This window comes from Podarcis gaigeae, assembly GCF_964106915.1.
Source record: "Podarcis gaigeae genome assembly, chromosome: 10".
Lineage (NCBI taxonomy): Eukaryota > Metazoa > Chordata > Lepidosauria > Squamata > Lacertidae > Podarcis > Podarcis gaigeae.
In genome coordinates this window covers 31,077,157-31,088,750 of record NC_139686.1, presented here as the reverse complement: position 1 = coordinate 31,088,750, position 11,594 = coordinate 31,077,157, and the positions used below count along the sequence as shown (strand labels likewise).

Sequence of the window (11,594 nt, the reverse complement as noted above, 5' to 3'; positions counted from 1 at the left end):
AAGTGGACCGGGATTTTACTGATAGATCTCTGGGTGATTTGAAGCAGGTCGCAAGGATTTTTGACTCGTTGATAACAATGGCCGCAACAAAATTACTCTCTCCCTCCAAAATACATACATACATATCTACTGAAATAAGAAAACTGTGTGCGGGGGAAACCTGGAGTTTTGTGTAGAAGGACTGTGAGTGCCGTTCTGTACCGACACACAAAACAAATTCCTGGGCTGTGGGCTCAGAAATTACAGCTTGTTGTTGAAATTACAGGACGCTTGTTGTTGATAGCTTTAGCAAAATGCTCAGAGTATATAATAAACTGTACATATATTACTAATATCTATTACTATACTAATGCATCTATATCTATTGTCTGTCTGTCTGTCTGTCTATCTATCTATCTATCTATCTATCTATCTATATCTATCTATCTATCTATCATCTATCTATCTATCTATCATCTATCTATCATCTATCTATCTAACATTACTAACAGTGAACTCATTCTCTTGAGTCTGAATCCTTATGTAGACAAAATGGAATTATCCTCACACAAGGAGCTAACCTCAGGGCTGAGGAAACTAGGAGGTTTGCAGAAACAGAAACAATATTTAGAAAAATATAACCCTAAAAGCGGACTGGGCCAGCAGATCACTGACAGAAGGGTGGGGCACTACAGAATCAAAAGCGTTTTAAAGGTTTTTTGTTTGTTTCATTTTTTAATCTTTTAAACAAATAAAATGTTTATTTTGAGGAACTCTGAAAGACAATTGCATCATCTTAATAATTCTTTCCTTCCAGTGTAGCCCACTGCTTTTTCTGGGGGGGGGTAATGCAGGGGTACGCATACCCCCTAAACATTTTGTGAATCTTTGTACTTTTGTCCATTTACTGTATTTATTTCTCATGATTTTAACTATAAAATAGTGATTTTCTTGAGTCAAAATGAGAGTACCCCTAAACTTTTTTTGGGGGGAAGCACCTCAAGTTAAACTCAATTCAGCAGCTGATTCAGGCTGCATTCTCTCCCCCTCTATATTCCAATTTTTGGGAATATAGCCAGACATCCCTCCCCCACATAATTGGGGTGTTTTCTCTCAGTTAAAGCATTACACCTAGAATTGCAACTGCCTATGGTTGCCTGTTAGCTCCTCCCTCCCCCCTGTAAAAAAAGCAAAATGCTTGCCTCTTGCCACAACAGAGAGAAAACAATCTAATGCTTGCTCAGTGGATCTCACTGTGTGAGGAGAAACTTTTTATCCAGCCCCATTCTCGATACTGTATAAGGCAGCCAAGAATCACGGTCACCACCTGATTTATTTCAATTATGGGACCCTGAGGCCTTCCAGATGTTGTAGACTTCAACTCCCATGTGTCCAACTCCCATGGCTAATGATCAAGGATGATGGGTGTCAAAGTCCAACATGAACTGAAGAGTCAAAGGTTCCCAACTTCTGGCTGATTCAGATTCTAATTCCTAACAGCCTGTGTTTGAACTGCATAAAAGGGTTTTGTACTTTTTGGATGCTACTCTCTTGTGTTGTAGTCTGAGCAGCTGAATTCTCACACCCTTTCTTGGATGAAAAGTACTGAGATAAATTTCTAACCTATGTGTGCTCCTTAAAAATAATTAATTACAATTTCTTATTTAAACTGTATTGAGGGAACAGCATCAGCTTGCAATGGAATTAATGTGAAGGAAGGGGGAAGCAGGAGTAGTATCTTGCCAGCTTCCTTAAGTTTTCCAGAAAACTGCATGAGGTAGGGTAGTGCTTTTCAACATTTTTGGTACGATCCACAGGTCCAAATTTACCTTGTATTTACTGACCCAGTGATTTATTGTCACATGAATTTTGGACCGTAGCTCTTTGGCAGCCATCAGTATTACGCATTTTAAGTGAAGCTTTGCTGACTTTATAACCATCCAAGAAAAAATTGTACTTGATGCCCCCATTAATGTGGAATTGTTGAACTATTTATAGTACTTACAAAGTCAATCAGTTTATTTTTTTAAATGAGAATGTAAGAACACCAGTCATGACTTAAGAATATTGCTTCATAAACCATACAAATGTATTCTATAAACATACCAAAGTGGTGTTGAACTATTAAAAATGTTCAGTTTGTCATCTTTTCATTCACGGTCAACTCTGTTTTGGCAAGTATTGGTGGAATCCCTAAAACTTGCATTTTGCCAATGTGTACTCAATGTGGGACCTGAGATTTCATCTTCATAGCAGTCATTGCTTGAAAACCTCTGGCAAAGGTATGGGCTACCAAATGGCAGCAGCAAAGGTACTGTTTCATTAACAAGCTCAGGATACTCACTAATGAGTAAATTGGTGATATGAAGCCAACATTCAGTTAATTTCAGTTCCCCCAAAATATTGTTGAGTATCCTATCATATGACAGTTCAAGAAGTTATTATCCTTTTTGCAGTGTCTGCAAACACCATAGAAGTTTAAAGTAAATTTAAAGCATGTTCACAAAAAGAATCCTGGTAACTGTAGTTTGTTAACATTCCTGGGAATTATAGCTCTGTGAGGGGAAAACTAGTTTCTATTATTCTTTGGGGTAGTGTGTGCGCTTTAAATGTGTCTTAAATGTATAGTATGTACACAGCTAAGTACAACTTTGTGATATCAGTTGCAAATGTGTTTCACACACAATCACACTTCTGATTCTTCAGCAGACAATTTGTGGACAAATGTTGGCTAAGCAAACTCAAATTACCTTGGGCTAAACCAGGGGTCTGCAACCTTTAAGACAAAAAGAGCCACTTGGACCTGTTTCTGAAGAAAAAAAACCTGGGAGCCGCAAAACCATTGCGACATTTAAAACAAATATATCTCAGGAGCCGCGATCTGACAGTGGGTGGGAAGGTGACGTCGGGACGGTGCATGACTAACGCACACACCGCCCCCATGCGACGTCACAGCCAGTACAGCGCCCGCCATAGTGGGGAGTGTCGGGGCACACAATGCGCCTCCTCCCCTCGCTAGTATCTGCCCCGGAGCCTCGGCAAAGGTGTAAAAGAGCCACATGCGGCTCCGGAGCCGTGGGTTGCAGACCCCTGGGCTAAACTATTAGTTAACCCTGGTGGTAGATCTGATGGTTCACCATAAGGTGCTCATACAAGCTGTTGTTTTGAGTATTACAACTTGCCTCTGATGCGTAGATGCCACAGATTTTCTGACCCACTGGTTGGGAAATACAAGTAGGGAGTGATTCAACATACTCTTTTTTTGCAGTGATGGCAAGCAAGGTAGACATTTTAGCTTGCATAGCAATGCCTGTGATCCTGTTTTAGGGCCCATTTTGTCAGTGGATTTCTAAAATATGTAATGTGGGGTCTCAAAATGGTTTGCCTGTCACATCGACTGATGTGTCAAAATCTGGAAGACATTATTCCTAATTTTAGATATGTAGAGGATGGTTGTAATTATTTTGTGGTGCATATGCTCTAACTTTTTGTTTTTTCCCTTCAAATATCTGAGGTTGAGCCATTGAGTTGAAAATAGGTTCCACTGCTAAGATGTGGTGGGCTTTCTCTTAAACTCCTATATTTTGTCTATAGAGCTAAAATAATTAGCTTTTGGGGTTTTAGAGGAGGAAAGGGACTTGAGGTTGTTTCCAGCTTCTACTTAAGCTGAATGCAATCCTTGGTTTTGAGAAGTGTGTTTCCTGGCATGTAAGGTTTTGATTTTTGGCACTGAATGGGTGTGTTCTAATAAATGTGCCTTAATTTAATTATTCCATAATTAATTTCTAAATGAAAGATGCTGGAACTCACTTTTGTCTGAAAGCTGTTTGTGCCCTTCCACCCCCATCTAATGAGGGGTATGGAACAGTTCCTTTCGCAGGAGGGAGGCTGAGGCACTCAATTCAAGTTTAAAGCGACATTTTCATTTGTTAATACTATTTCAGTTCCGATTTGGGAAAATGAAATGAAATTAAAAATGACAGGCCCTCCACTTTACTAGCTGCGACACTGAGAATAGTACAATCCTAAATTTGTCAATTTAGAAGCCTCACTAAGTTCAGCTGCAGGTAAATAAATGTGTATGGGATTGCAGCTTAAATTATGCAAAATGCATGGATATAAATTACTGTAACCAAATGATATTATTTCTGGCTACACATTACTTGCCTTGTTTTAATCCCCATTAGTTCCAAGGTACAGTAATCCACGAAGACTACAATCATATATATACTTCCCTGCCAGTCCCATTTAGTTTATGATTGAGAAGACATGCACAGTATTACTCTGCCAAGCAGCATTAAAGTTCAAAACACAGCTGGTTCTTCAGCTAAGTGGTCTCATTGGCTATAATGCAAGTTTGCAATAAATGAATGCCTTTGACACTTGATCCCATTAAGGTTATTCATAGTACCCTAAACACAGGTACAAGTTGTCTGTCTACACATGTACAAGTGTTTGCGTTGATTCATGCCGCCCAGCTATTTACAGAGATTATACACTCACTGAAAGTAACATGTAATCACCCAGTTATGTTTAATGATCCCAATGCAATTAGTAGGGTTAACTTTCAAATAAGTGAGCATATAATGCAAAGCTTGTAAAAAGTGAGTTTCACAGTTTTGTACTCAGTTATTCCTAAATCCAAATTAGGTATTTTTACCCCTAAGGGCCAGTAAACGTAGTTGTTTTTTTTGTTTTTGTTTTGTTTTATCCTATTCTCTCTCTTTTGTCTCCATATATCTCAATTGCATCATAGCTTGAGCAGGTCAGTCATAACTTTGTGGTCCTACAATCATCAACAGACCCAGAGAAAGAAAAAACCTGCCCTGTTTTGTGCTCTTTAGGAAGAATCAGAATTCAATTGGAGCATTAATTTTGTATGCAGGCAGTTTCAATCCCCAACATCTACTGATATGGCTGGGAGAGGACCCCACCTGAAACTCATGCTATAATGCTCTGACCCTATTTAAGGCACCTTCCTAGGTTCCTGTGTTATTTCCTGCATGTCAAGCTTCTATTATCAGGCGGAATGAGTGCATTCTGCATTTTTTTGTACCAACAATTAGAGCTAACATTTGAAGCAATGACCATGATTGTCTACTGTTGCCATCTTTGTACTGCCCTTGCTCATTCACCTTTTAAGAACCTGATACAAATAATGCCTCTTGTTACATGTACACCCCCCCCCCAATCACAAGAAAACTGCAACAAGTTAAAAAATGGCAGTTCTGCATGTCAAACACACCAATTCCCACGAGGTCCATGTGAGTAGGTATAGTTAAGGTTGAAGGAGTCCTTGAAAACCAGGTGGAGGTGGTACTCCTGCTCTGCAGCTCAGGTGTACAATAATTTTCAAACATATGAGAATTTATGATATCCCTATTATGGATAGTATATTTTGCATTCTTGTACACAATGAGAATTCAAGATTAGGAGCTGTGGTTATTTTGCAAAAGCATGAGAATTAAGGCAGGTTGGATGGTTAGGGAAAAGCCTGTTTCATGTATTTTTAATATTTGAAGTTATTGCTACAGAAACCACCTATAGTTCAATCTCCAATGTAGGTTTGCCTTTTTTCTTTTAATGATGGCTTCTCTTGAGTGTTGCTGTCATGGCTGAATAATTTCAAGATTTCAAAGCTTGCAGCCTAGGTGAAAGGACCTTCTGGCCCCCCAGCTGTTGCTAAACTACAGCTCCCATCAACCCTGCCCATTGGCCATACTTGTGGGGGCTAATAGATGAAGTAAATAAAATTAGAAAAGAAGTGTCTTAGTATGGTCAAATGGCTTGTAGACCAAGATGTCTATGGTGGAAGCATATGCATTTCTGAGGTAGGGAAGTTGTATTCCTGACATTATTGCAGAACAGAAGGAAAATGCACTTTATATTTCTGCATGGCAAGAAGAGAGCTGAAGTCAGTCAGAGGTGCATATTGAAGACAAGGAGTGGGCTTCTGGCTTTGCTTAGGTTTTTCCCAAGAAAGAACTTCACATTTAGTAACCACCTTCCTACTTCTTCACCCTTTTCTGCCTAAGAGATAGTAACCTCATTCTGCCTAACTACAGGACACAACATTTTAAATTCTGGGATAGTGTTTATCATTGCGGATTACAAATAAAACATGACAGGCTGCATGTTGTGAAAGCTAGACCTATCTGCATACCAGATAGATATGAGAATTTTCTGTTTTAATAAGATTTAGACCCAAAGTATCTTTTAATGGCAGTACACCTCCACTGATTTGCAGAGCTGTAAGCTCTTATTTCCTGTAAAGGCACTGCAAGTTCGCTACAGAAGAATGCACTGAGTGTCAGATTAACTCACCCCCCTTTTTTTAAAGAAAGGATGAGGCAAGTCAGTCTATAGAAACTTGATGTAATTTCTATCCTAAAATTAAGAGGGGTCTTTTTCAATCCACTGAACTGTGGATCTGTTATATGGCTTTAGGGAAACTGTGTTTCTCTGTCATTTTACTCTGTGCTTCAATTCTTATGCAGAAATCTGCCCACTGTTTTTATAAAATCCTGGCTGGATTTCATTATACTTAATATTTTGTTTGCAAGCATCTGTTATAAATGCTGTAAGTGAGTGTTAGTTCTAATTCATCAGTTTTGAATGAGCATTTGGCTCAAGAACTGGAAAGCAATTTCATTTTATACATGTATGTGTGCGATATATGTATGTGTGCGAGCATGCTTGTGGGAAAAGGATTTAAGCTAATAAATTTAAAACAACCTAACAAGGAGACAAAGAACGATGCATAGAGTGACAGTACAAAAACGCAGTGATTATGAAAATTCATAGAAGATAAAAATAAAAGCTGTAGCTGGTGATGTGTCATCAACAATTGCAATTTAAAAATCGAATTTTGTATCTCCAAAATCTACTGAAGAACTACAATTTCAAATTTATCACACTGAGCGCATTGCAACTTTGCACCTTCACCCAGACAGGAAACACTCTAAATACTCATAGGACTGTAGATGCAGAGTTCATCCTAAAACTAAATCCTCTGGCAACGTTATTACCTACAACAATTTTCTATGAGCCACTTTTATTGTATTTTTGCAACACAAATAATTGTACATTATCCTGAGTTTTATCATCTGTGATAATATGTATTAAATTTTACTTCTTTCACTGTACTTTCCATCCAACCTGCATTGCCCTGTTTATCTACTATTCTAAATAGAGTTTGTCAGGGCTAAGGCTAGACCGTGACTTTGAATCTAAGCCAATCCAGAAAGGGCTATAACAGGTGTAGAAACATTTAGAAGACCTTGTATGTAGTAGCTCAGATAAGCACCAAACTGACAGGAATTCTGTAGTACTTAATAATGCAAAACCTTCCTCAAACGCTCAGGACTATCCACTTCAGCAGAAACAAAGATGCATCTACAGTAGTTAAATGTTAACTACACGAAACACTGTATGTGTAGCTAACTATTTCTCCATCTAAGCTTGTGGGCATGAACAAAATCGGACTACCAAATTGCTGCCCCTGGATGGAACTCATTTACAGAGGGAGGCTCAGTCTTCACAGCACTCATCTAATTAAATTAGAACTGCTGGTGTCAGAGCAGACTGCCATGCTTATAATTTGCCTGCAATCACCACAAATTCCTCAGGTCGCCTTGCATGCCAACCCGCTGAATTGTGGAATGGTGTCTTGAGACTTCTGTTCCGATAGTCAAACCCTGGGCTGTATTCTGGACTCTGGAGGTTCTTTTGAGGATCAAGCGCTGTCCAGGTCAAATATGCAGACAGCATCCCACCTAGATATGAAGAAAAGTTTCCATAGCACAAGTAGAAGCGAATATAGTGTCACAGCAAAATGGACATTGATCATCTTCATTACAGCCCAAAATACGCATGTTTCAAAAACACACATAATGGTATGTTACTATACATCAAATTGATCGCCGTAGTTTTTTGTTTTGCAAAAGCATACCATCTTCTTTCCCCAGTTTAAAATAAGCACCAATTGAAGGGGAAAAGAAGAAGGGAAGCATAAAAAAATCAGTCTGTCTCACACAGTTTATTTAACAATAGGTAATAAGAAATCAATTAACAGTCTATACAGTGATCGAAAGTTCATATTTATAAGTAATCAACTTTAATTGCATGATTTACAACATTTGAGGGTTTTTTGCTTTCTATTTTCAAGTTTTACAGAAAATGGAAGAGGAGGAAATGGGAGGGGAGGGATAGAGAAAGCAAGCATAAAGAAGAAACCCCAGGGATTTACTCTCAGGTTAAAATTATACCCTTGGAATAGTTTCTTACCCTCTTTATTTTTTCCTTTGTTAGATGTAAAAATAACGAAAAAAATTCTTTCAAGAAAACAAAACCACAATATATATACTACATCCATTTGGCAGCTGCCCCGTGTATTTGCAAAAAGTTGTCTTCTCTCTACATGTACAAATTTTAATACTTGAAGTTTAAGCTCAGACTCTGGTATAGAAAATTCTTGGAGGACAAAAGTAGACTTCAGGAGGGAGACTGGGTTACTTAATAATTTTTACAGTTTTTAAAAGAATTGACATCTTTCCAACCAAAGAGGAAAAATTGGTATTTATCTTTAATATATATTTTTATATATTTATATATATGCACTGTATTTTAAAGCAACATTCACCCTTTTTGTCCTCCAGTTTTAGGAAATGTTCTGTTTTTTCTGTTTTTCTTTTTTTCTTTTTTGCAGTAGGCATGAGAAAAACCAGAATAGGGAAAAAAGTTAACCATCTGCCTCAGTAAATTATAACTATCAATATTACATATTTTCATTAATTTAAAAAAAAAATAAAACCTATTGGAGGCTAGAGAAGGAAGCCATTTGGTCAGCAGCCAAATAACTATCCCCTCCCAAGCACCTCCCCAACGCACGCAAAGGGAAAACAAAAACAAGTAAAAGGACTGGTTATGACCCCAGCCATAACAAAAATATATTTTCTTTGTATTCTATTGTCCCTCAGGTTCATTTTGTTGGTTTCTCATTTTTAAAACCACAAACTACTGCTGCAGAGTTCAGATGTATTCCAGGGAAAAATGTTCTGCTAAGAAAGATTCAAAAAAAATTGTCTTCAGTACAAAAAGTCTTGAGAAAATAAGTTTTTTTTTTGCTCCCAAAATGCTACAGTGTGTCTTAGTGTATGTCTAGTGTACTCTGTGAAAGGTTTGAATTCAAGTCTGAATTATCTGAGCCGAGTCCCAGTTCTGTGGCACTTGCACCATGGAGGCCTGCCATGCCTGGATTGCTAGCAAGCTGAGAAAGCATTGCACTCTGGTCCGGGCTGGCAAAGTGCCCTTGATCCATGGGGTTAGCCTGGGCAGCTACCAGTCCTGGATGAGGGGAGCTGGTCTGCGGGGAGACGTGATGTGGAGAAGGTTGTGGCTGCATCCTAGGGGACGGACTGGAGTGGGGTGGCTGGGACTGGGGACGTGGTGAAGGGACAGGCTGTGGAGAACGCACTTGATTGGTGAGCGATGACGGAATCTGCTGGCCTTGTAAGTGTGGGGACTGTGCCTGGCTAGGGAGCATGTGCTGTTGGGGACTCATAGGATTGGGCTGAGCTGGTGATCCCATCTGCTGCTGAAGTAGCCTCTGCTGGAACACTTGCTGCAAACTGGATCCCGTCTCTGCACTCATCGCTTGTGGAAGCTGGCTCATTTGTCCCATATTCCCTTGTTGCATTTGCTGCATGTGATGCTGCATCCGCTGTTGTTGTTGTTGCTGCTGCTGCTGCTGAGGGTACCCAACTCCCTGGGGCTGTTGGAACTGATTATGGTTGGCCATGCCAGGCCCCAGCCCTGGCCCTGCTCCCTGACGCTGCTGCTCCATCAGCTGCCGTCTCATTAGGATTTCCCGAAACTGGGGAGACATGGTTGCTGCAGGATTCATATTCATTTGCTGTGCCTGAGGATTCATCCCGCCCATGGCCTGCTGGGGTGGTGGCTGTTGGGGTGGCGACTGCTGGGGCATGCTGGGCCTCTGGACACCTGCCTGCATCGGATTCATATTTTGCATGCCTTGATTGGGATGCACACCTTGCTGTCCTGGCATGGCCTGCTGCTGCATCCCTGGTTGCCCTTGAGGCATTCCAGGCTGTCCCGGCATGCCCTGTGGATTCTGGTTCCCAACATACTTGGCAGCCCTCTGCTTGATGAAAGCAGCTAACAGCTGAGGGTTGGAGTGCAGGATGTTAAGCACCTGCTGCTGCTGCATGGGAGAGCTGGGGGACCTGAGAGTCCGCAGCAGGTTTTGTAAGGCTGCCTGCGGCACAGAGCTTTGCTTTGACGGAGCAGCGCCAGGGACCTGACCCATTCCTGGCTGCTGCGGTGACATACTCATCTGCTGCCCAGCCTGGGCCATTGACATCATTGATGGTCTCTGCATTCCTGACTGCATCTGCTGAGGTTGAGGCAAGCCTCCCTGGGCCCACGCGGGCTGCTGCTGAATTCCTGATGGTCCCATCCCTTGATCTATATGGCCCCCGGGACCTCTGGCCATCTGAGGTGGTGTTACACTCATAGGCTGTATTTGATTCATCTGGGGCATCTGGTGTTGAATTGGCCTCTGGAAAATTGGATGAGCCATCTGCCGCTGGTGGTCAGCTACTCGCTGGATCTGCATGGCTATTTCCACGGCAGCTGCAGGGGGCCCCGGCATGGGTGGCTGAGTAGCCTGAGGAGTTGTTGGAGGAGTTACCTGGCCACCTGCCTTGCCTTGGGAGACAGCACCAGGAGGCTGAGTTCTTGACATGCTATACGGAGGCATGTTATTGGGAGGTACGGGTTGTGGCTGCGAGGCATGCTGGGGTGGAGGCTGCGGCTGTGGGGTCTGAGGAGTTGGTGGCTGCTGGCCTGTCGGAGTTGTTGGTGTGGCTGGTGTTGGCGAGGGCAACCCTTGCTGCTGGCCTACTATGCCGGTCCTCTGCATGCTTGCCACCCTCCTCCGGAGCATCTGGGCCTGCTGCAGGCGGTGCTGAAGCTGCTGCTGACGAAGCTTGTGTTTGATGTTGAGGCAAAAGGGCACTGGGCACTTGTTCTCCTGGCAGTGCTTAGCATGGTAGCAGCAAAGAGCAATGAGCTGCTTGCAAATTGGGCACCCTCCATTGGTTTTGCGCTTGCAACCTTTGGTGTGCTGGACGACCCTCTTCATCTTCTGACAAGACGGCAATGAGCAGTTGGCATTGCGGCACTGGCAGGCATGGACCAAAGACTGGATGCAGCGCTGGATGCTCAGGCGACGTGAATCACCAGGACTCTGCGTAGTGGCTGTCTGTTGGTTGTTGCTTTCATCATCAATACCAAGGCCCAGTTTCTCCATCTTGTGCTCATGGTTTTTAGAGTTATAGCAGGTGATACATAAGTCATAATCCTAAAAACAGAAATGATCAGTCAGATAACTGGCCTTATTCCCTGACAGAGGCACACATCTCAAAAAAATTAAATAGCTGATAAAAGATAGTCTTAATTAACAATGCAATCTCAAAATGCTAATGATGACCTGTCCAAGAAAAAAAATCATGAAACTTGGAAAGGCATAAACAAGCATTCACTGTAAACTATGCAATGACTATCAGCCAAAGTGCCTCAAGTGTCAGTTCTTA

The 11,594-nt window shown here is 41.5% G+C and overlaps 2 protein-coding genes across 2 annotated transcripts in view; both read right to left on the bottom strand.

The window, feature by feature from the left end:
- LOC310826659 (leucine-rich repeat transmembrane protein FLRT3-like) overlaps nucleotides 1-11,594 on the bottom strand; it is a 91,384-nt gene that overhangs the window by 59,326 nt on the left and 20,464 nt on the right. The window lies entirely within an intron of this gene.
- The window catches only part of EP300 (EP300 lysine acetyltransferase), a 79,462-nt gene continuing 75,866 nt past the window's right edge, over nucleotides 7,999-11,594 (bottom strand). Inside the window, exon 31 of the mRNA XM_083701747.1 lies at nucleotides 7,999-11,362. Coding sequence (XP_083557873.1) covers nucleotides 9,128-11,362 — 2,235 coding nt within the window. The 3' untranslated portion in view covers nucleotides 7,999-9,127. The remainder of the gene's footprint in view (nucleotides 11,363-11,594) is intronic.